Source organism: Scaptodrosophila lebanonensis, unplaced genomic scaffold (genome assembly GCF_003285725.1).
Source record: "Scaptodrosophila lebanonensis strain 11010-0011.00,11010-0021.00 unplaced genomic scaffold, SlebRS2 tig00000072-arrow-pilon, whole genome shotgun sequence".
NCBI lineage: Eukaryota > Metazoa > Arthropoda > Insecta > Diptera > Drosophilidae > Scaptodrosophila > Scaptodrosophila lebanonensis.
The window spans coordinates 1,343,463-1,369,670 of NW_022060558.1; the positions used below are offsets into that span (position 1 = coordinate 1,343,463).

Consider the following 26,208-nt stretch of genomic DNA (forward strand, 5'->3'; position numbering starts at 1 on the left):
AGAACACACTTTGTTGACTTTTCGCGCCTTCTGAGCCGCTTATGTAATTGCCATGAAATGAACCGAAAACTCAGCCAATTATGTGCACTAATTGAGTGCAGTGACAAAGATTTCGACATTAATTACCTCGGATTTACTTGTGCTTTCATTAAAAGAAATACATGAATGCCTCCCCCTGTTTCTTACCAGATTAGTTCCCGCGGCAGGGTCAAAAATGTTGTGACATATGAAGTTGACTAACTATGTGTTTGCCGGCTAATTGGGCGAAAAATGCTGATAAAAATATACCGATTGAGTATAAATAGAAAAGATAATGTGGTCCAACAAAAACACTGGCGTGCACATTAATAGGCCTGATTAAGGACTGACAAAGTTGCGTTTATTTTTATACCTAATTCTATTAAACCATATTTTGTGAGGTACATTTATTATCAACTACTCGTATGTATGTCGATTCAAATACTGGCCATTTGTTGGTGCAGTCGTGTGGAAATAGCTGCGATTTTTATCGCCTACACGATAAGCAAATTTATTACGGGGTTAATGACAACAAAAAATACAAGTAGCAGTCATTTCAAAATTGAACTTTCTAGAAGTAGTTAACAATACCTAGATATAGTGTACTTTTTCCTCGTGTGGTAAAATTTGTTGTACCATTTAGCTTCATAATTCGAGAACGCCACTATATTATATTTGTCAGAAACGCCCACAAAAAAATACAATTTATAATATGTAACAACAAAGAATAAAGCTTATGGACCTAATACTGGAATAATAATGGAATTGTTTCACTACTCACAATTGCATATGTACTTTTAAAATTGTGAATAGTATTGAGTAAATTCTGTAGCAGGGAAAGTGAAAGCAAATTAAAAAAAAGAAGAAAATTCATGGTGCCTATAGATTAAAAAAGTTTGTAAGAGAAGTGTATATTACTTGTAATTTGGCCCAATCGTCTCCAAATTATAGATAGACACCCAGAAAAGATGAGACACAGACGGACATCTTTCATTTTTCTTTACTTTGCACAAATCTAATATTTCTTTACTCTTCGCGTACCGGGTATATAAATGTTGAGTTCCTATTTTATTATAGATCTTAAAAAGATATGTTAAGTAAAATGTTAAAAGCACAAAAGTAAGTCAATGTTTTAATATGGTTCGTTTTCGTGCTTTAACCTTTTTATATCATAAGGAAAGATGATGAGACATATCAACGAAGTGTCAAATGGAGCATACAAACACTTTTCAAAACAACTAGTTCTGCATAAAATTGTTTAAGCCTCTGCGGCTAAGTTTGCTAAGGTTTGCATTTTGTAATTTTGTAATAGGTATACGCATACGATCTTCCAGATCGGGATATGCTTCGCAAATGGGTGGTTACCTGCAGGTAATAAGCGAAATGTGCCCCATCATTCCAGCCATTTGTTGCACCTGAAAGCTGTCGCGCATTGTGCAAGAACTTTTAGCGCCTTCAACGAAAAACCGAAAGTCCATTACCCATACTCCGCTCATCTTTCGAAAAGGGCAACTATGTACAGAATGTGCCAGAGCCTTAGACCCAAATCAATGAGACAATTTGTCGGTGCATAAATATGACGCCCAATCGCAAGACTGCCACTAAGCTGGGAAAAATGTGATTCTAATTGGGGTTCATGTGTAAATTTGTGTTATTTGTTTCATTTGTTATTTCAAATACACGTGGATGCTTAGTCATGCATAAATAATTTATATAATCATAAATTTCTTCAGAAATTAGTCTGTTATACTTAATGCCTTTATATCTAGAAGCGTCCTTGGCTTGACTCGCGCGTGTTTGTGGGCTTGCTTGGTTCAAGTTCTGCCTTCAAGAAATTCACGTCGGCCAGACGTGCCACGCCTAAAGCTCCAACAGCTGTCGGAATAATGAGCTAGTAATTTCATATTTTGGGATTGTATTACAATTTAACACACCTGCTGCCAATCCCTTCATAACATATTTCTCAATTGGACGCGGACGCTTCGATTGTGAGAGCAGAAAGGCCCCGATGCCCAACAGACCAAATCCACTAATTAAACGACAAGCCGCGCAATCCGCTTTTTGTCCGAGACATTTTCCCGGTACCAATAACTGACTCTACCGATCATTATAAAAATATGTATGTGCAAGTATTTGTATTTAGCTTGCAACCTTCCTATGAACGTTTGTTGTGGCAAAGCCCACTGGGATGAAATCTTACAAAAAATGATACTAATTTCTATTCAAACCTACCTAAAATAAATCTTAGAAGCATGATTGTGGAAGCCATAAACGCGACTTCTCACAGAACCAACTATTCACGACTTCATGAAAATTTACGACTTAAAACCTTGAAACAGGGGAGTCGAAAAAATTATAGATCGGTAATTGGGTTAATATTAAATAAATGGATCCCTATTGATTATAATATGTATTTGTAAAACACAGTTATACAAAATTTGTATTATGGGCAGTATATTGGAAAACTTATAAGGTTAAGCCTTTAAAAAAATATAAAATATCTTATGACAAAACTGCTCTTTTTAAAATCGAATCAATCCATTTAAAAGCTTAATAAATTTAACAGTGCGTTCATAAAATAGGAATCGAAATCAAATGTAAATTTAAACATTCTATATAGGATATTTATATTATTATTTTTGTTTTTTATGGCACGTTTTAAAACACTAACTTTGCATTTTTTTTTAAGAATTCATCGGATTGTTAGCTCAGCTCCCAAATTCCAAGGAAAAGTCAATAAGAGGTTAAAAACAAAATTATCAAAAAAAAAAAAAATAATTAATTTGTTAAAAGGTGAATCATTGCTTAGCAATTATACAACGACAAATAAACGGCCTCTAATAACTCAAACTAAAAGCAAATTTTTTGTCTTATAAAAAAATTATATTTTGATCATATTTTGGAAATAATGCAATAATCTTAAAAAATGATTCATCGGGACCTTGTCTGCGGGACCTTGTTATTATATCACGATGTGCAGGGGAGAGGGGGGAAGGAGGAAAATTCCAAAATACACATCTTCTGCGTATTTATATAAGGCAGCTTGGACTAAAATTTGGTGTTCCTAGGTCTTATAGTCTCCGAGATATAGGCGATTATACAAAAGGAAAATCTGGAAAACCCATAAGGCATCTTTGCGCAAAATTTGGTGTCTCTAGCTCTTATAGTCTCTGAGATCCAGGTGTTCATACGGACAGACGGACGGACATCGATCGACTCGTCTTGTCATGGTGATCAAGAATATAAAATGCCACACCTCCTGTTCTGCCTGTTTCATGTTCAGCTCGCGCAAACCTAATATACTCTTGTACATTTCATGTACAGAGTATAAAAACGTAAAAACGAATGATATGTTAGAAAACCAAGCAGCGGAATTTGAGATGTATGTACATACTACTTTCGCATCAACTTTCAAATTTACATAAAAACCAAAATAAAAGCTTTTAAATGAAGCCTGTGAGTACATTTGGATATGAGAAGTCCCGTCTAATGTACCACGTCGATTCTATTTCAATCGCTATCTAGCAGATATCAGTTGTGCCTTAGTCTATAACCTCATAGAATGTCGCTTCTACCTATATATTCGTATATACTTCTGTGTACGTACTCATGTGCTGCGCTAAGCAACCGCCACCTTGTCTATCGCGCAATCAGTTTTAATTTGTTTATCGCACTTACACACACATACCAAATATACACACACACGCACACACGCACGCAGACAGTAAGTGTATGCGGCATGTGGTGAACGTTATCAAAGACGCTAAATAAATAACACTTAAATCCAAATTATTGTGGACAACAACAGCGGCAGCAATAGCAACAACGGCAACAACAGCAACCGTGCTGTCGATTCGAACGGTAAGGCATAGTATGGTAAGTCTCGTTCCATTCTGTCTGCAATTTCCATATCTCCATAGCGTAGCTCCAATCAGTTGAATCGTGAGCTTCGCCGCTGCTTGTCGTCTTCTTAACGCGAACCTCTCTCAGCCACTGGCCTTTAACTTCCGCTAAAGTCGCCCTCGCGTTTTTTCCATTGCCTAGCTGTGTCAATACAGAGCTGCCAGTCGGCCAGGGTGTTTGTCTATTTGGTCATTTGCATAATATTGACAAACTTTTAATGTAACGCAAATTTGAAGCTGTCAGCCTGTTGTGTTCTTAGCCTCCTACTTGTATTTCAAATATTTTGCACCTCTCTCCGGGCGCGGCATTTACACGAGAATGTTTGTGTACAATTCCACTTAGATCATTCAAGTGGCTATCGCAGCTACTTTTGGATGAAATGCTCGGAAATGAGTTCAAAGTGTAAACACCAATAAAGTGCCAAGTGTTAAATACATCAAAATTGTTGCTAAACATTTTGTGTTGAATTTCTTTTACGTGTTGAAATTTTAATTGCGCACCAATTGTGGGAACGTCTCGTAATAATAAAATGTGAAAACAATCGCTATTGGTTTCCATCAACTTATAATATATACATATTTTGCAATAATTTATGTATTTATGACACACACATGTGGCTCTGAAGGCTGTTATCTAAGCAGTGCAGTGACATTGGAACTAAATCAAATGACTTTAGGTAAATAGGCGGAACTTTTTCACCTCACTATCAATCATAGATATCAACAAATTTAAGTCAATTATGTCAAAATCAATTAATCCACGACACAGACCAGAACTTGATGTACTCGATAAAGAACAAAGCATGACATTTCTATTGCACTCCTCTTCCATTTGTTGTTCAATTCCACTTCAATTCACTTGCAGCTGCACTCTAATCGAAAAGCGTGTAGTATTCATTCCTGATAAGTGTTCCATAAACTACACTAAAATAGATCCGAAGAGTGTCGCAGCTACTGTAAAGCAAATGAAAATTGCCCATTTAATGGCATAAATTATCCAAAAGAATGGCGCGAAAATAACCGAATGCGCCCATTTTTGTCTCTTTGTAAGAAAAAGCACTTAAACAGCCACACAGAAGGGGCTGAACACAAAAAAGAAGTAATTGCAAAAAGTGCCATAAATAAAATGAGAAAATGCAACCGACACCGCAAAAATTGTGGAAATATAACAGCACTGGAACAACAAAGTAAAAATCAAAGAAAATAAAATGAAATTGCAACCAAGCGGTCAAGAGCCCTCTTTGGCTTATGTGGGCTGGAAAGCCTATAGTTCAATATGCAAAATGAAGCACCAATACAGTTCCATCTGCTTTTATTTTAATCACATTAAACAAAAGTGCACTTTTAAAAGCTTTTGTGTTGGCATTTTTAAATAAAGACAATTATTTCAGTTCGTTTCATGAGAGAGCTCAATCCGCTCTATTCCGGTTATAAATTAATTTTTGCGATATGCAAACTTTGACAATGACGCCCTTTACTCGTAAAAATCCGAGTATCATTCTCTTAGTGATTTAAACTGACAGCACACAACAGAGTAATGAAATTCAGTTTGTCAACTTTGAATGTAATGTGTTTCCCATCATAATAATATTTCAATTACATTTGTACTAAATTTTTAATGAAATTATAAACTTTAAAAACTTTTCTCTTTGACCTGAAAATTGCATAAAGCTTTCAATTTGAATGTATTGCTATAGAAGTGTGAGTTGTGGAAAAGCGAAGGAAACTTCTACCCAAAACCCAAACCTAATTCCAATTGTTATTGTCACCTAAGTGTGTTCTCAAATAAACAGCACTTTAAAAAAAAGGAACTTGGAATTGATATTGTTGGGAACGAACGCAATCACCCATCAATATGTAGCGCCATCAGAAAAGGATATTTTTAAAAAGTTTTTTTTTCTTTTGGAAGCAATCACAATTTTCTGTATGCAATAAGGAAGCTAACAAATATGGATATAAAATAAAAAAATTTAGTTTACCTACAACCCATTTCTTGACTGACTTGACTGACTTCCAGCACAGTTGGAATAGTTTAAATAGCTTGAGAAAATTCAAAAATACAGTCTTAAATGGGGAACAAATATTTGCGTTTCATATCATAATGCTTAGCTCGATTTATGTTCTCCACCAATTTACTCAAATTCTTTTAAAACAATAAAATATTAGAAACACAGATTGTCACCTATTTATTTTTTATGTTTAAGGCTCAAATTGTTATATGAACTGTAGGGAAGCTATGTAACGAAGTCATTCATCCTAATGGGTCGAGATTTACTTGAATTTAATAACGAAGTCAAGACTCACAACTGTTGTAAAAAAACAAATAGATATAATGAAAAAGCACTGCTTTAAAACTCAATATGTAAAATGTGCGTAGCATTTAAGCCAAACAGAATTCACTGAAATTCGCTTAATAACTAAAATTAGCTGCTAAAGCGAGTCCGAAATTTCAACAAAAGTAAATAAAGTCACTATTTACTCAGAGGAAGATACATAAGCGAAATTGTGGAGGTTCATTTAGTTAAATGTGCCCCGCAGTTTCCTCCGACACATATATGCTATTTCAAGGATATATATTTACTTCTATTGTACAAGTATATAAATGCGTACTTATGTATACAAAGAAAAGTCCTGTTTTGCTCTGTACTTTTAAAATTGTGTGAATACTGGTATACGCACGCTTACCAATACATTTCTACCAATGCTCATTTTTTGCCACATTTAAAGCCATTTCGTGCTTTCCAAAACAAACAGAGAGCCGCACATCTACACACAGCAGAACTTCATACTTCATTCATACTTACATTCGAGGAGTATATACATACATGTATGCTAGGTTGTGTTTGCGTATTTAATTAAATCTATGGTACCACTTGCCAGTAGCTTGTTAAGTAGCGTACGAAGAGCAAACACAGATTGTAAAGTAAACAAAAGAAGAAAGAAGTTGTTCAGGCAAAAAAAAAAAACACAAGCAGAAGGAACAGCATGTTTCATACTTTTAATGACCTTTCATAAAACGTGCCGAAATTGCAGGTCTGAATACGTACTATACTCGAACGTACTTAGGTCACAGCTTCCGTAAAACTGACGTACTACTTAGTATACATGTGTTCCATGTACAAATTGCCGGCATAAAAACTTACAGATGCCAGGCAATAAATTATATAACAAGCGTATGTTTCTGTGCCTCTTAAATAACCGTTTACCTACAGAGGTATCTCAACGGGCATGCCGATGCACATTTGAATGGGTTGGTACTCGTAGCTTGTACATAGTATTCTCAGGTGTAAGCTCTTTCAAATTTAAATATAATTTCCAGCTTGAGACTAACAATAGGCTGCACTTTGAATGCCCAAAAATTTTAAACGGCACTTGTGTTTAAAACTTTGCTGAGAGTTCTCTTGTCGGAAGTCGTGTTTACATTCTTGGCTGAATATATTGCTGTGAATTTCTGGCATCGTGGTGCATATTAATGTCCTGTAGTAAAAGGGTAATAATGTGATGAGGATGCTTCTACTGCATTTCTGAATAGGCCATGAAGGTTGGTTTTCATTATTATGAGAACAGGTTCACCCTTTGCCTTTGAATTTTTTCCAGTCGAACCCAATTGTTTTCTAAATTTGAACATAAGCATAAGGAAACTAATATACTACGTGACTAAAGGGCTCAAGGATATAATTGAGCTCAGCTTTGTTTAATTTTGATGAACCAATACTATTTTTTTATTTCTACGAGAAAAAACTCTACAAACTTAAAAGGATATTCATATACTTACCTCCCACCCAAAGGAGTCAGGGATATATTCAAAAAAAGTAAAAAAAAACTCGTCCTTTCACAGACCTAGGAGAATCTCGATACCAACTATGGTTATTCTAGCTTTTAAATTTCTGAGATCCTTCCGTTCATCCAGACAGACAGACGGACGGACGGACATGTCTAGATCGATTTCTCGTCATGCTAATTCAAAATATATATACTTTATGGGGTCGGAGATGCTTTCTTCTACATGTTACATACTTTGCACAAACCTAATATACCCTTTTTACGCTACGGGTACAGGGTATAAAAATAGACTCGCTGAGATGGTATGCTGCAAAACATTTTTGCGTAAAGCCTGTCAAACAAACGGGAATATGCAAAACGGTATAATTTATTTTGGCATGCGTTTTCTTTCGCGACTTCTTTTTTGCGTATTACATATTTTCCAGAACGCTTTGATTTCGAGTGGCTTCCTTAATTATAATTGCTAGCTTTACACCAAGTCTATAAGTCTTTTGCTTAGACTAACCAGGGAAAATATATGCATATTAAACTTTAAAAATAAAAACATGATTACTCACGCTTAGATCTTTCCTTTTTTGCAAGTTTGGCGCCGGAAAAGGCCTTTCATGTCAAATTTATTTACTGTAGCGAAAGTTTTAAGCTAAGATGAAGCTAAGTCGCTGCTAGGAAACAATGAGGCATAACACAAAAAGTATATAATTAAACAAACATATATTAAGTATTCTATGCACAGCTCAACGAGCTCATAATCTGGTTTTTATTTACTTTTCAGTTTAAGACTAGAATGTACAATGAACTATGAATGTACAAGAGTTGCAGCATTATTATAAATATAAACTCGTACATGTTTTCTATGATGTCCGATCTTTTAGGGTCATTTTCTGGAATGTCTGGAATGTGTGATGTTCGATGTTCTATTCTGAAGAGTATATCTGAAGCTTTCAGAAGTTGGATTTGGTGGTCATTTCATGTAAAAGAAACTTACATAATTTTTTAGTAAAGCATAGCTTAAGAAGATTTGCTCTTCCCCTTTTTGTTAACTCTTAAACGAAAAAGCATAAGCGCGACTATTCGACGCTACCATAAGCATTAGTGGGAGACTTCTGGCCATGAAAATAGGGTTTTGTGTGCTCCCTGCCCAACCAGGCATGAAAGAACAAATGCAACAATCAGACCATCGTAATCCTGAACTCGCTTTTGGGCCAAATACTGCAACTATACCAACAACAAGAAGAACAACAGCAATAGCAGCCTCTGCGAAATCCCAACAGAGGGTCGACTTTAGTCGTTGTTGTTATTTGTGGTGGAAGGAAAAACAATTGTCATATTTTGTTTATGTTTTGCTTTGCATTTTAGCTGGTTGTTGAAAACGAAAACATGCAAACTCACTCACACATATACCCATACACACACGCCCTCCACTTCAAGTCGCTACCAGAGTCGCTGAGATGTAGGATGCACACACATCCACAAACACACACTTCCAAGCTCATATATATTGGGCTGCTCTTTTGTTGCGGCCATTGCTGCTGTTAACTTTTTTAAGAGCATTTTTTAGCTTCCTTTCATGCTTGGCATTTTAAAGCAACTATTTTATGTATAACTTACATCTTTCACATATTCAGCCCTGCAATATTCTAGAAAGTGTCGCAAAAAATACACAATATCCATTCGGCAGATACATTTAATGCAAAAATTCTGTACAATTTACAATCTGAATCTTAATATTGATGCTTTGTTATTTAGAGCTAAGGAATATAATAAAGATAAAGGAAAATTAGGCACAATTTAAAAAAAATAAAAACTTTAATACTCGAAGGTTTAAATATTATACTAGAATTGTCCAAACGCCATAACGGTAAAAAGAAGGCTACTTTATATTAAATTATATACATTTTATATTAAATTTAATTGTCGGGCTTTAGTTTCTGGTCATTTATTCATAATCCACCCGATTAATACATTTTAAATCGAAATTGAATTAAATAAACCAAATTCATGTAGTGTCCTTAGAAAAGGTTCAGCTAATTACCAGCAAAAAGCGATATACGTAATTTATTTAAGTTCCGCGGTACATGTGTTTAAGCAATTGCATATTCAAAGCCTTCACATAAGCAGTAGCTCGGCTCTCACTTGATATTATTTTGAAAGCACACACTTACGCACACCACGCACACTTGGGCAGAAGCTCTTGCCACATACTTGAGCAGTTCTCACTAGAAACCAAAATTGCAAACCAAAATAGCGTTTGAAATTGCTTCTGAGTGCCTTTTGCTTGCTTAAGTATTAAGCCAGATAGGAAAGCCGTAGACAATTCTCATGCAGTTTTCCCACTTAGATTCTGGCAGCTTGACAATTTTCCTTAGTATTTGGCCACTTAACTAAGCAAAAGTTTCGCACTTCTTTTTCTTTTCCATAACAGACGCCAAAGCATTAAATGACAAAAGTTTACTGACTGCACAGCAGGACTTATCAAATGTGAATGTCATTGCCTTAAACCCTCTGATTTGGTTGCAGGTCCTACGCAAATAAATTCTTTTTTATCTGTCTTGTAGCATTTCAGTTTACATTTGCTTGCAATAAGCGGCGCCACATTTCATTTGTGGCAACCTACTTACTCAGTATTATTTACAACTATACGTAGTTACAAACTAAATTGCAGAAGGCAAGTCTAGGGGGGAAACGGGACTGCGGGGAGCCACACATGCAAACTCGCCGACAGGCAGACAGGCAGAGAAGTAAGCGCTGCATAAACACTTTTTCAAGTCTTTTGTAAATATAAAACGCAGCACATTGCACAATTGCGGTTAAAAGCATTTTGCATAAAATTATCATAAAAATTTAACACTTGAGATAATTATGCGGATAATTTAGCGTGCGTTTGGGCGTGTGCACGCAAAGCCTAATGTCCTCTCTCCGATTCCCCTGCTCCTTCACAACTGACTGGAGGGTTCCAGTTCACCTTCTCGGTCGCGTGCCGTCCAGACTCTGCTCAAAAGTAAATGAAAAAGCAGGGCCCAACACTTGAGGGTGTACTGGCGCGCATGTTTATAAACATAAAGAAAGTTTTCTGATTAAATTTATCTCTTGGTTGTAAAATGAAAAGTTTGCCACTATGAAACGTGCCCAAGTTTCTGTGTTTCTCGGGTAAACAACAGCAGTAATAATATCAACAGCAACAACACCAACAACATCAACAATAGCAACAACAGCTGCTCAACAATATATGTCCAACCTATAAAAAACAAATCGTTGTAATAAGCAACAGTTGCCGATTCATTTCCAAATGAAAATGCCCAATCCAAAAATATTGATATCCTTAGAAAACTACACTAGAAACAAAATGTAAAGATTGAAATTTAAGTTTGGTCCAGCAGCAAAAATACGTTTACCCTACGTCATGGATGGGCCCTGTCTACTTTAATGAAATGTTGTCCAATCACTAACTTAAATAAATAGCAGCACAAAAAACACGCAGTATTTGCAACAAATCAACACACAAATGGCGTGAGTGTGAGTCTTGGATTCCTCACTTAGCCGCTTACTTAGTCAATAGATTTGTGTAATAAGCGTAAAAAAATTCCTTTGACGCTAATAAATTGCAATATATCTATGTCTGTGCTCATTTGCGTAACGTTTTAATAAGAAAAACGGATGCCGTTCCGACAAATTGTGTTCCGCTTTTAAAATGGAAAGCATCTCTATCATTTCAAATTAATTCGATACGTACGCATAGAAATGGTTCGTTTAGCGGAAATTGAGAAGAAAATTTCTTTTGCTGCGCAGGCCAAGTATAAATACTATTCTTGTGCAGCTAAATTAAAGACAAATTAAGGGTAAAGCAAATAAATTCCGAAATTTAATTTAAAGACACTTTTCATGCATTGAAAGAAGAAATGGAAATACAAGGATAACTCTCACCGCAAATAGGCTTCGGGCTTTGATAATATTTTGACGCTAAAATTCAGCCTAATGCCTTTTCTAACTATCATGGTGCTGCTATTGAAGGTTGTTTAGAAGACAAAGACCAGTATCAGACCATAAGAAACATGTTGTAGAAATACCATAGATCGATACGAATTGGTATTATTTATGGTAACACCACAACTCCTGAAAGCTCGACGAAAAATGATTTGTTGTGGAAACTGCAGCCAGTTTAAAAATGACACACGTCTATAGTATAAGCATTGTTGAATATAAGCTTCAGTATATCTTCCCACATTATGAATTCCTTATTCAAAACTAAGGCTATGGCGGCACTTGTATGCTTTGTTTTTACGACCTAAACCTAAGAGAACATTCGTACTCCTTCACTTCAGGAAAAAAGGGATTGGAATAGAACCTAAGTTCTCATGCAAATCTGCTACTTAGCGTCCCAACTCCCTATTGATTCCAAAAGATGGTTCCATTCAGCCACCACAATGGGACCTGTGTTAACTAACTATATATTTAAAAATCACTCTCAATATACAACTTTCTGTCTTTCTTGTATCTTTGCAGCAAAGTCAAAAAGTAATTGAAAATCATATTAAGCTGAATCGTCAATCAAAAGTCCGATGCAAAACAATGACCACCACATATACACTTTCAAATTTCGACGGCGACACAAGTAACAAACGAAGCAAAGTCACTTGCACCTCCAAACATTCCACCAGGGTTGGCACATGGAACATGTAAATTATACATAAAGAGCAGCTACAATACCCGCCCCAACAACAACAACAACAGCAATACCAACAACATATACATGGCTGTCCACTTACAGTCACAGTTGCACAATCTGAGCGTCATCCAACCGTCACTGATGTATGTGGCCGCCTCATCACTTGCCTCTAGTGGCGTCATCGGACTGCAGGAGAACATTTCCATCGTTTATGAGGATTTTCTGGAATCATCGAACAACATTGTCAATCGCGCTTTATTGCCCACAACAGCAGCGGCAACAACAACAGCCTCAACTGCAGCAGTAACATCAACAACAACAACTGTGTTGACACTGACATCGACATCAACGGCAAATGACACAAGCCACGATGTCAGTGGCAGCATGGGGGGAATCGGGGGCATTGCCGTACCAGCCACGACTAACTTTAGCAGCTACTATAACGAATCTGCCACTGCGGCCGAATGGGCGCATTTCTATGATCTCATCTTTATATTCATCTCATCGCTCTTCATCGTGATTACCATCATCGGTAATACGCTGGTCATATTGGCTGTCATAACCACTCGGCGCCTCAAAACAGTAACCAATTGCTTTGTGATGAGCTTAGCGGTTGCCGATTTGCTTGTGGGAATATTTGTAATGCCGCCGGCTGTAGCTGTTCACCTCATAGGTAAGTGAATATCATAGAGTTTTGGATTTAAGTACATTAGTAGATAACTGCAAGTTTTGGAATTATTTCCAATTACAAATACTTCACATTTTTAAATATCGATCAGAACGTAAATTTATACGCCGCAATTAGTCGAATTGAAAAACAAAAAACAAGAAAAATATTCAAAGTCAGGAAAACTCCAGTATCTGCCATCAAGTTTCTACAGAGCCAGCTTTCTTTATTCGAAATATTGTTCAACAATTGAAACAGCATGGTTAGATTTCATATAATTTCTTTCCACATTTTATGTAATATCATTTTAAAATATATATGAGATCGATCCAAGTCACTGTATTTATTAATTATATATATATATTTGTTTGTTTTACATTTATTTATTTGGTTTATATATTTATGAAAGTAGCAACTACGAAGTCAAAACATTCGAAATTCGTATAACCATACATATAGCTGTTATACAATATACATAATCAGAAAATTCAATTAATAATTTGAGTCAATTATTCAAACACACTTACTATTGACGTTTAGCAAACAATAGATAGTTTCTTAAGTCGATATGCTTTCAGTTTAAAAGCAAAATGCACATAAGCACATTTATATTGTTTTTTGGACCAAGCAATATCAAATTGATAATGAACTTTTATTCTCAACACCGACGTACTACAGGGTTATTAATATATTTCATTTGCTTGTACTACATAAGTATGTGAAAGAACGTTGTACATGCCACAAATTTTCGGCTTCTGCTTGCAGTTGTTGCAACACCATTGTCTGTTTGTAACTTGTTTTGAAATGAATTGCTCATTTGTGGAGCTGCCGTAAAATTACATTTTCATATAAAACCGGTATTTGTGATGGAATGAACACTAGCAGCCAACTACTTCGGAATGTTCAATTTGAATTATGTTCGCACATAGAGAAAATACTTTTGTTAGTCCTAATAATAACTTATCTAATTGAATTATTTTTCTACCCTTTTTTCTCTGGGGAAACTCAATTTTTGTTTTAATAGTGTAATTAAGAGGTTTCGATTAAAAAATATTGTTTAATATATTAAATAAAGGCTTTTTATCCAATTTGTAATGTACTGAACAGCAGGTCTAATGGGTGGAGTTGTATTCTTTTGGTGGTGCTAAACAGTGACAGTTATTTAATTTTATATAATTTGCGATAACATAACTATTTTTTCATCTTATTGCACCGACAAATCTATCTGAATCCATTTTAATTAATTTTATTATACTAAGTAAACATGAATTTGCAAAAATAACAATGTGATGCATACTGTTTAAGCCATGACCTACATACATACTCGTACAGAAATTATGGCTTAAACCAATGATAGAAAATTGGAAATAGTTTTTTCTCCAAGCCAAATATGGAATATTATAACAAACAAATTATGTGACAATCTTGATTGAAATTATACAGTATGATGAATATGAATCTGCATATTCTATATGTATGATTTTTCAGGATCCTTATAATATAACATCAATAAGGTCAATATGAATATATTTCTGTCTAGAAATGCGCTTTCTGCTTGCAAAGAACTGGTCATTGTTTACGGTTTCCAAAAGGATATAATAATTTTCATGTTTGTAATGCTTGAAAAATAATACAGAGTTTCAATATAGTAAAAATAGTAAAAATAATTATTTATTTAGCATACAGGAATCCTATTTCTTTGAAAAAAGAACTGCATTAGCTGGGAAATAAGAAAAAGCTAATAAACTAAAAGAAGTGAAGAACGGGAAATATGGGCTGGGCCACGAAAAATGCTTTAGGCTGTAGAGATTAGGTTGGTTGTTCAAACATATCAAGCAATGTAGTCCCAGAAAACAAAACATAAATGAACTATCTACAAGATAAGGTATTTCACAAATAGCGTATATATGTATGTATGCTCAACATTAGATTTAGGAATATCGGAAATAAAAAATGTTGTTTACTAGTTTTCTTTGAGGTTAAAGATTCATTAAAATTGTGCACAATTAAGCGCGTTTGCCTTAATTTGCGCAATTTAAAAAAGGACACAGACTTGCAATGGTACACAGTAAATATTTACACATTTATTTACTTAAGGATGCAGCGCCCCAAAAAAGTATGCTACAACTTTTCCATGGCTAATTACTAACAAAGCAAGCCACAGAAACCTCAACCTCATTTGCTCAAATGCAGTTAGTTTATTTATATTTTATTTGGAGTCTAACATTGCTAATGAAGTTGATGGGTTTTGACTATGGCAAGAAGGGAACAAAATTTACAGCACTCTGGCTTTTAAGTGTGTTTAGATTTACTTTGCTGAAGCTTGGGTTTAAAGCAAATTTCGGGTAATGTATTTATTTTTGGTAATTGAGCTTTTTTCCAATATCATTAGCTTAGGCGTAATTAACACGTTCAAGGAGAAATCTAAATATGGAAATGACAAACAAGAACAAGGTTAATTAAATGCCTCCCTGAAAGTAAGATTAAGTCCAGCCACAAATAAATTACGCCTATTGCGTGGCATCTATTTAAACGTTAAAACGAGCTAATTAAATTGTCGAGACGCGACTGCCGTGACACACTTTTTTCGGGAGGGCTTCTTTGTGTGTGCATTCAAGTATGAGCTTCGTTCTGTCTTACTACTGTGACAGCTGAGTGCTCATTAATGTCAAGCAGATAAACAAATATAAACAGGCACAGACAGACATGCCTACACACTCTGGCCCAGGGTGTGTAATATGCTATCTTCGCCTTGGCTCAGGCAGTACTCGTAAAGTTTTCCTTACAGGCTTCGGGGAAAGGCAAAAGACACGGCTAAAAATTATTGCATGACATCCTGTAAGGCAAACGCTTATTAATATTCATGCTGCTGGTGAATGGCGAGACTTAACACATAAAATAGCAATATGCGATGGGCTGCCTGCTGCTGAGAAGCATTTATGTTTTTAATGCCACTTATTTTAATGCATAACTTATGCCTACATGCTGACTCAGTTAAAATTTCAGTTTGCGCCAGGGTCTGCAACTATCGCATAATGCAATAATTTGCCAATCATCAAAAAAAAAATTAATAATTCCAAATAATAATAATAATATAAATTAAATTTTAGTCAGATAGTATAGATATTGCTCCAGTTTACTAAAAATAAAAATATTTCCAGAAAATTTTAAAGTTTCTAAAACCTAAATAAATCGTCGATTCCTTTTGAAATTAAAAAGCTTTTAAATGAACTAAAACTAAAAGAAAATTAGTACTTTATTAATATTATTCAATTAAAATTTAAAAGAGAAACTTTCTTTTTTTATTAAATTTGTTATTAAAGTTTTTAAGTCATAATATCTATCTTAATATCTATGTTACGTTTATTATGATTTGCAAGTCTCTAAAGATAAATGCCCTGATATGGACAAGCGAAAGGTTGCCAGATCAGTTACTTTAATTTAATTTAAATTTTTTCTCCAACCAAAGCTGTACTGTAAGTGTTTTATGGCCAGATGGTAGGTAAAGAAAACTGTATGGAAAATGTTTGTGAAATTGAAAATGTAAAATGTACTGATACAGCTCTTTATATCTCTCATGTAACTACAAATAAATAAATGCTCGCATTTATGGCCCGCTAAATCTTCAGCCTAAATACCCATTTATGGGTGCATTTTATGTGTTTTTGGCATTTGTGTTTGTACCCTTGTTGTTTTTGCGCTACGGGTCTGCGGGCTCTTTAAACATTAGAGTATAAGTACTTGTGTGTATGTGTGGGTGAAAGAGCATATGTATTTATGCTAAGTTCAGCTAAAATGTAGAAATACAAGCGTTTCTTTCGTTTGAACGCTTTCAAGTAGGGCGCCTATAGAAAATATTCCTAACCAAAAAAAAAACACCACAACTCACATTCGCCATTTAACAACATAAACAATGCGTGTCTGAAGAAAACTTTTATGTTTTTTAAAATATTCGGTAAACAATTTTTGTTCAAAATGTTTACTTTAATGCCTTCAATTGCCGCCAGGCATTAACATGTGCAATGGTGTTGTTGATCCTATGGCTGAGGTTGGCAAGCGAAAGTTTTTGCCGAAAATTTGTGGCATACTTTTGGGCTGTTCTTTTGATTTTCCAGCGGTAGCAATGCCGACCATTTCCAGTCAGTTGCCCCATCTGTTGATGGCAATGTCAACACACGTTAAAACAATTTTCTGGCATACGCAAAAACAATCTACATTTTTTGTTCTGCTCTCTGGTGTTTATGTTTCTGTCAGTTGTCATGTGCCGAAATTGTTCCCTTTGTTGACATATGAATACATTGATATTTAAGTTGTAGTTAAATAAATACATTTTTCCATTTCTTCGTCCCGTTGTTGTTTAATAAATTCGGCATTTCTAAAATACTGCTTGCTTATCCCACACTGAGTATATTATTTATTTAGCTTTGAGTGTTTACAGCTTTTGCTCCAAATTGAAATAAGACTGCTGTAATAAAAAAAAAAACAAAATCAAACTGAATAATTAATCAATCAAGATAACTTGACATTACAGATGTTTGCCAACCACATCATCTTTTTGCCTTTCTATAAACAAATTTCTAAGTATTAACTAAATAAAAATATAGTATGCATATACTAGACTCTACCCTGGCCTATTCAAATTAAGTTTGCAATCAAATTTTGTATAGTAAGTTCTATATGCCATCTGTTGCAGTTTCTGTTTTATGAATGAAAAACACTTTTCAAAATTAAATCAAGTCCAAAATTAAACTAGTTTATAAATAAAAGTCTATATAAAAACAGCATGGTACAATGCAAGGCATTTTTTCAGATAAATAAAAAGCATAAATGGGTTGTAACTCTGGAACTTCTGGGAATTACTGTAAATATAAAAGGCCCCAACAGATTATTATCTTAAGCTTCACGAGCGTGTTATAAATTCGAACTTTGTGCGTGACTGGGCTGCATTACAAAGACAAGAATATGCATGCACGAGAATACACGAGAAACACGAAGACTTTTTTTTCGAAATGCAAAACATAATGTAAAAAACGGCAAACGCTGACTAATAAATCGAAATATTTCGATTATTTATAATTTTTTTTCTTATATTTCTTAGTTCAAATATTTCCTAATATTTATAAGTTCAAATATTTCGTAATGTTTCTTAGTTTAAATATTTATAAATATATATTAAATTTATCAACCATATACATACATATTTATTTTAAATTATAACTTATAAGCTGCGAGACTATAAAAGTTGTTTTTTTTTTTTTGGAGTGAGTACAGGGTATTTACGAATTGACTGTAGCATATTGCTTTCTTCTTGTCCATTTCGTGGGCATGTTGGCCCAAAAAAAAGCCAATTCCTTCCCATCTCTAGTATATAGTACATATACATTTATTCCTTCATCAGATAACCTTCATTATTATTTTAGTCTGCATATGTAAGGTCTTATTTTACGTTCCAACTTGTTTTGATTTGATAGCCACATAATTCTCAACTTGGTGGGAGAAACCCATACTAATTTATTAATAAAACTTTACGACCAATATGAGTAAACAACATAACAACTACAATTCCTTAAATTTGTGTAACTGTGTGTGTATACTTATGTTTTGTGTTTCATGTATTCCTAATGTTGTGGAATAATTGATATTATGCAGACTTCAAGATGACGGCACTTAGAGCGACCGGCACGCTTTAGGAAGCAATCGGAGAGAAGGAACAACTTTTTTATTTCCCGCTGCGAATCACAACAGCCATTACAATCCATATAACTACCACAACAAAAGTTGATTTCATTTAAAATGTTATTTATGTGACTTTAGCAATTGTGAGTACCGGAATAATTTTGAGCATTCTCATACAATAGTTTTAAATAAATTAGCTAGGGAAATTAGGATAGGAAATAAAGTCCAAACTTTGCAGACCATTTTCGGCTTTAGATTGTATTTTAAAAAGATTATATGTGTTGAGGCATTTAAATAAGACGCTAAGACGTTTGAATTCAAATTCTAAATTAACTTTGTCATTAAAAATATTGCTTATTATATAGACAATTTTAGCTTAAGATCTACACCTTTTTTCCTTGCACTCACTTGTGCATGTACTAATATTTATGACCTGCTTCCACTTTCATAAATGCGCAAGTGTCATATTTATCTATTTGTGTGAGGTTTCAAATAGGGAACTGCATTCACTTAACATTTTCTCATAAAACAATACATTGGTATTGTGCATGTTTATATTTAAGCAATTCCAAAGAAAGGAATGCAGATCGGAAGCCGTCTATGCCAAGAGGATGGGCTTCACAACAGATGACAGATGATGCTAGTTTTTAATGTCCACCAATCAGAACAACCTGGGGGATATAGACTTACCAAACTTAAGGCGGTGGCAAAATGTTTTGTTAGCCCACTGTTGACGTTGTTGAATCACAGGTGTCTAACACCAACATTAAAAAGTGGCCTGTGGAAGGGAATATTCGAAACTTGGATTGCTTTCGACACACTTTCAGCAATGCCCTTTCAACAAAGTCCAAAATATGAATAACAATTTGTAATAGTATTGAGAACAAATTTAGCTCTAGTTTGTTTGTTTGATCCGTTCAGTTTCATTTAATAATACCTAAATCCCACCATTTCTAAGAAATTTTGATTAAAATTGTACTTGCAAGAGAGGAAAATCAATTTCATCAACACTATACCAAGGAGGCTATTATGCACACACAAATTGTAAAATCCCAACTCAAACCTATTTAATACCCTTGCCTACTACACATAATTGGCTGACCCAACGTGTTGCCATAACCACAGCAGACGCGTATAGCAACAGCATCTGTTCTGTGGACTCCTTACCCGAGCTAAATTCCCCCATTGGCGATTTTCTTTTAGAACTATGCTTAGAAATGTAACTGGCAAATGATGGTACTTGATTAAAAAACTGTATCGCCTGGCCAACTCGCTGCTGTATTTTGAACGTCGCGCTAATTTAATGCCTGCCCAGCAACTAACCAGCAGAACAACAACACTAATGGCACTTTCGTGCCAGAGCTTTGGGAGAAATTACAGCAACAGCAACAACAACATCAAACTCAGACATTATTTATGCTGATGCTGGAACATTGTTGTCTTTGTTTTCGCTATTTCTGCTGTTTTGTTTTGTCGGAAATGTATTTCAGGCCGAAAATTTTGTAATTAATTTTTTTTGTTTTTTTTTTCACAGTGAAACTCATGCTACGGACTTTTTCATGATTTTGTTTGTTTGTACTGATACTTTCACTTCAGCTTTTGCATTCTCTTACAAAGTTACATTTTACAAAATTAAAAAAAAATTGTGCACAATCACAAACAAGACTGGTAAGATGAGCACTGTCCCGCATTTTTTGAAGCTTTAATAAGTTTTTGTTCAACAATTTTATGAAACTAATGCTGTCATTGTTGAGCAATTGTGGATACATCGATAAGCTCATCTATCTTATCAAGAATACAGCTTATCCGTTTATAGATATCTGCATTTTATAAAACTATAGTATACCGACTCAGCTCACTTACCTTTCACTATTTGCGCACTTATTATAGAAAAAAAATTTTTTATCTCATAAACCGTTTTTGACTTTGTTTTTCGGACAATTTTTATAAAATCTATTTTCTTGTTATAGTCATGTTAGAGCTACGATTATATGTCTTTAAAACTGTTCAGAATTTGTAGGTAATATCGTGAATTTTGACATTATACCACCTTTAGACAAGGCCTATGAGTATGAGTATTATGTTGCCAAAACCAAATAAACCGAGCAACTGCAACCAACCACGTATCAAATATAGAAAAGTACTGCATGTTGTTTTCAACACAACCTTCTGAAACTTATTTTGTTCCCATTTGGTTTAAATTGCGAATTACACAATATTAATGCTAATAATTAAACTTCTTATCCTAATAAGTCTGCTGGCTTCCTTCTTTTGAGCCCTATTATTGAGCGCTCATCATGTAGGGGCCTGGCCAGCCTGTATGGTGGTTCATCAACACAATTTTAAGTTTGACTCTAGCCACCAAAGATGTATTGATTATGTGCATTCAATTCTAGAATACAAACATGTCACCATATTTCATGAATATTTTAGAAAATTTAACTGAAGGCGTGTAGTTAGGCTTGAAGAAGACTGATTATGGCAAATATGGGGATCCTTCCAACGAAAGTCAGACCTTGGGGACCAATAAAGTAAGGCTAACTTTCTGCCGACCTTTGTTTTGTCAAAAACGTCCGTCTTGTTACAAACTTGAGCTTGGAGTTAGCAGTGAGTTTCCTTATTCTCTACACAAATTTCACTAGATTTCAATTATTTTAAGCAAATTAAATATTTAACAATTGTGCAACTGAAATAGCCCATATTAAATTACAATTGCGAATTACATTCTAAGACTTATATTGAAAAACCTCCTAATTTTGTGTAATAAAAATATAATATTTATCATGACAAGCATTTATTTTTTTGAATATGTCGATTGTATTTCAACAATTCTATTAGCGCCATATTGTTTGTCTACATTGTTGAATAATGTAGTGATTTTTTATGCACACCCACACTTACATAAAAGACATGTGAGAGGCCAACCAGATGTCAGTTGCAAATCATTGAGAATTAGCGGAAAAAACCAATGCTAAATTTTTGGTAATATTCTTGTATTTATTACAGGTTCCTGGCAGCTCGGATGGGTGTTGTGCGATATTTGGATATCACTCGATGTGCTCCTATGTACGGCATCAATATTGAGTTTGTGTGCCATCAGCGTTGACAGGTGGGAGATTTATGGCTTAGACCTGCGGTCCGTTTTATGTATACAATTTTACTAAAACATTTTGCAGATACCTGGCGGTAACACGACCGCTCACCTATTCTCGCAAACGTCGTTCGAAACGTTTGGCACTCATCATGATATTAATTGTTTGGCTGCTGGCCCTGGCCATCACATGTCCTCCGATGCTCGGCTGGTAAGTATGCAAAACAGTCTAGTCTACACATACATACACACACACACACTAACGCACGCACATACATACGCACATTTGTTTTGGCCTATGTAAATATACAAGTTTGCATGACAATGTAACTTTGTTGGCTGCTTGTTGATTTAGGCAAAAAGCAAACAGTGATACAGATTCTTTGCCATTGTGCTGTTACAATTAAGCCATGTATATGTGTGCTTCCCCTTATTTGATTTAGTGAACATACATACTTGTAATTCATCACAAAGTTTTGGCAGACACTTGTAAACCAAAATCGAGTAAGCATTAACTGTTGTCTAAGTCGAGCTGCCATTGCCAAGTTAGTAAACGCACTCACCAGAACCCTTTTAATTGTTAGAAATCAGTTCAACCAAACATAACAAGGTGATTCTAGCTAAATTGAAAACTATTTTTTTGGTCGAATATATTAATTTTTATTTTACGCCGTTGTTATATAAAGCTCAGCTTTTGAACAGTTTTTTAGGTAAAATAATTTTATTGTTTATAATTATAAGTATAAGTTAATACAATTAGTTCAAAAATAATCCATATTTAAGGAAGAATATTTTTGATCGAGAAATTAATTGTCATAACAGATCCGGCAATAAAGATTAAAATTTATAGCATTTTCTTAGCCCAAATAATAAGTATTATGTAATAAGTATTACATTTCTAAGTAGTGCAACATTCAGTTTTTAATTTATTTATTTTTTAAATATTTGCATAACTCCCTTGAACAGCACCAACCAACAAGCTTATTGATATTTAATCCAATACACCTAATTCTGTTTTTACACGGTCGATTGGTTCTAGTCGTGTAACCATATATAAAATTTGTAATTTTCAAACCATGTTAAATCAAAACCGTGTAAAAAAACTGTATAAAAACAGAATTAGGTGTAGTTATTATTATTAATTTGTTTGTTTAAATGATCCTTTTATGTTCTTTTATTTTTAAAGATATTAAAAGTAACACATGATTTTATAATTAAGTTTTAAACAATACTGTTCACGAGCATGTTTAGTTTAGAAAGGGACATTGAAAGTTCTTACAAATCTACCTTTTTTGACCTAGTTTTCTAGATGTTATAATCTTTTTCTTCGAGATTTAACGGACTAACGTAGTACTTATGTGTTTCTTGAATACACACAGCATATTTCGAAATAACTGATTCAATATGTGACCTCCTTTTGTTTGTTTATTTCAATAAATGTTTGTTTTTAATCAAAGCTCTAAAAAGTATGCTATGTTTTTCTTGATTTCCTTCTTTCAGGTATGAGCCCGGACGTCGCGACTTGAGAGAATGCCGCTACAATCAAAATGAAGGCTACGTGATTTTCTCAGCGATGGGCTCGTTCTTCATACCAATGGCTGTTATGATTTATGTTTATGCTAGAATTTCGTGCGTTATTGCATCGAGGCATGACAATATGACCGACATAAGTGTTCACAACAAGGTAACCCAAAATGCAAAATGCATTGCTAGACAGACCCGCACATACCAATACACCAAGAAACACTCGTACCCGCTCAGCCCTACTGGCTTGCTGGCATGCCAAGCACTACATATAACGTATACGCCATGTGTGTCATGCTGCAACGAGCGCATATTTTATTTGTATTACACGTGCGGTTGCTTGCCTGCTTCCAAGTTTTCTGAGATTTTCATACCATCGGTGATTCTTATGCAGTTACTGCATTTTTTAGCACATTTTTCATACACATGTGCGCAGATACCTTCACATGCACATATACTGGATACTCATTGTATGCTTGCGGTTAAAGGTTGGCAATATTTAACGAAGCAGTAAATATATATAGAAATATGTGGTCGAGCACACAGCTTTAGTAAATACTCGATTGCATTACATCTATTTTCATGAGGTATTTATAACCTTCATTTCTGTTCAAACTATGCGCTTCGAAAGAAAATAGAATTAGAAACACGATGAACTTTGGCATTATTTACTTAAAATTTACAAAAGGTTAAAGATCGGGAGAATAAATATTGTTAATTAGACCAAGTTCTTAGCAATTTAGTTATAATCTGTTCAGTCAACAGCCATTGGCGCCATTTTGCAAATTGCCATAAGTTTGTAAAGCTATTCTTCTTTGTAAATCAATGAAATAATAGTAAATTTATTTCGAAACACTAACGACTTGGAGTAATAATATTGGTTATTGGCTTTGTTATCTCTCAATAATTAGTTTTGACAGAAGAGTTTTCATTTAATTAACATAATTCTAGCAATAATAATACATTCTTGATTTGGCTTGCATTTTTTCAATACCACAACCACGAGCCAGTCAAACTAACAATTAAAATTTGTTAGCTTACATTTTCCCTCAAGCCATCAGAAAATTAAACAAATGCATTAAAAATACTGTACTTGCTGTGCAGAGAGAAAGAGTGCAGAAATATATTTCAACTTTCGAAGGAACCATTAGACTTCGTATTCAGCTGAAATAAGTTCGCAAGGCACTTAATTTGATTTTAATAGCAATACACACAAGCAGCGCAATTACAGATAAATTGCTATTCATAGTAAATAGGAGTGGAAGCGCAGCACCACCAACATTAACAGACAATTCCCCGCCAGGCACTAAGTTTTAATTGAAGACAGCCAAAGTATTAGCCCAGCGAAGACTTTTAATAGTTGTCAGCCCCAAAAACTTGCAACTTGTGCGCTTTTATGATGTAGCAAAGTTCAATATCCATTTCCTCTCTCTCACATACACTTTTTCGTCTTTTTGCAGAAATTTAAGCGCTACACCGCCGCAGACGTTGAGAATGACATTGACCACGACTTTTCAGAGCAAGAGCACAGCTCGGGCCAGAAGAATAAACAGGCAGCTGCACGCACATTCTCGAATCAGACAATAGCAAAGGAACTGCACGAAATCATGCTGAGTGAAGGCGAAAATTGTGGCGGAGCTCAGCCTGGGACTGCCAGCCTGGGACTGGCAACCACCGCAGGTGGTCTCAATGCTGGCGCCACGCATTGCCATTCACTCTTGGCGCTGCCATCGCCACAAGGGGCACACGGTGGTGGCAAAAACGGTTGTTACGAGCTAACACGCCCTTCATCGCTGAAACGAACAGCCACTGCTTCGACGACCATGACTACAATGACGAGTGGCGTAGGCGCAGGCAGCAGCCTACTGGATGCACAATGGCAGAGCCAGCAACAGCAATCCCAACAACCACAACAACAGCCGCGTGCTCACAGCTTCCGGCACTCACATTTGAGTGTGGGCGCGCAAGGCGATCGACTACGTGGCCATCACCATCATCACTTTGTGGCTACCGGAACAGGAGCGCAGAGCTCATCCAGTGGTCATGCCAAATCGCTCTCGAATCGCGTAACATTGTTAAAAAAGGAGAACAAAACCACACAGACTTTGAGCATCGTTGTGGGCGGCTTCATCGCATGTTGGTTGCCATTTTTCGTCTACTATTTGATAACGCCCTTCCTCGGCGACCATCAAGTCAGCACAACACTGACCCAAGCACTTACCTGGCTGGGTTGGTTTAATAGTGCCATTAATCCATTCATCTATGCATTCTACAGTGTTGATTTCCGTGCCGCCTTTTGGCGATTGACCTGCAAGCGCTTCTTTAGCAGCGCCCAGAAACCGCAGTTCCCAACCAATACGATGTCCATAAGGCGATAGTTGAGGCGAGGGGCCACAACGCGCGCCTCACGCATGAGCACGGAAATGGTGCTCATTGGTGTAGGATTGGGCGGAGTGGCAACGGCGGTGCCAACAGGTGGAGGACACGGTGGAAGCGGCAACCTTTATAATTAGTAGCGAACAAACAATATGCATACATATGTACACACATTCATACTGACTAGCATATATGATTAGCGTATTCATTAAATTAACGCGTCGCTGTCGGCGCACAGTGGTTAATTAGGCAACAAATCTTAGCACAATTTTCAAAATAAATCCAAGTTGAGTTTTAATTTTATGCTCTAGTCAAATTTATTTCAAATCCTTAGTCAAAAGTTATTTCTTTTTCTAATACTGCATTGTCTAAATTGCTCTCGACGCCATCACGATTCAATTTACTCCAATATTACTCAGTATCAAGTATGCATTTCTGTACTTATTTTTGCTTCCATGAGAGTGTATTATAAATTAACGCATGTTCAGGAACATATATTTTTAAAATC

The 26,208-nt window shown here is 35.2% G+C and overlaps 1 protein-coding gene and 1 pseudogene across 1 annotated transcript; one reads left to right on the top strand and one right to left on the bottom strand.

Moving 5' to 3' along the window:
- Positions 1-1,651: 1,651 nt before the first annotated feature.
- LOC115625562 lies at positions 1,652-2,126 on the bottom strand (annotated as a pseudogene).
- Positions 2,127-4,546: 2,420 nt separating this feature from the next.
- On the top strand, positions 4,547-25,957 carry LOC115625367 (beta-2 adrenergic receptor). The gene is made up of 6 exons (XM_030520404.1): positions 4,547-4,597; positions 12,204-13,039; positions 21,716-21,818; positions 21,886-22,011; positions 23,301-23,484; positions 24,785-25,957. The coding sequence occupies exons 2-6, from the start codon at positions 12,451-12,453 to the stop codon at positions 25,700-25,702; spliced, it is 1,920 nt and encodes a 639-aa protein (XP_030376264.1). The 5' UTR covers positions 4,547-4,597; positions 12,204-12,450; the 3' UTR covers positions 25,703-25,957.
- Positions 25,958-26,208: the final 251 nt, after the last annotated feature.

What these genes read in the sequence shown, in the direction of transcription:
- LOC115625367 (XM_030520404.1), top strand. Translation starts at nt 12,451, where the DNA reads ATGGCTGTCCACTTACAGTCACAGTTGCACAATCTGAGCGTCATCCAA. An exon ending in TGTGCCATCAGCGTTGACAG is followed by an intron (nt 21,819 to 21,885) that starts GTGGGAGATTTA and finishes AACATTTTGCAG; the next exon opens with ATACCTGGCGGTAACACGAC. An exon ending in ACATAAGTGTTCACAACAAG is followed by an intron (nt 23,485 to 24,784) that starts GTAACCCAAAAT and finishes GTCTTTTTGCAG; the next exon opens with AAATTTAAGCGCTACACCGC.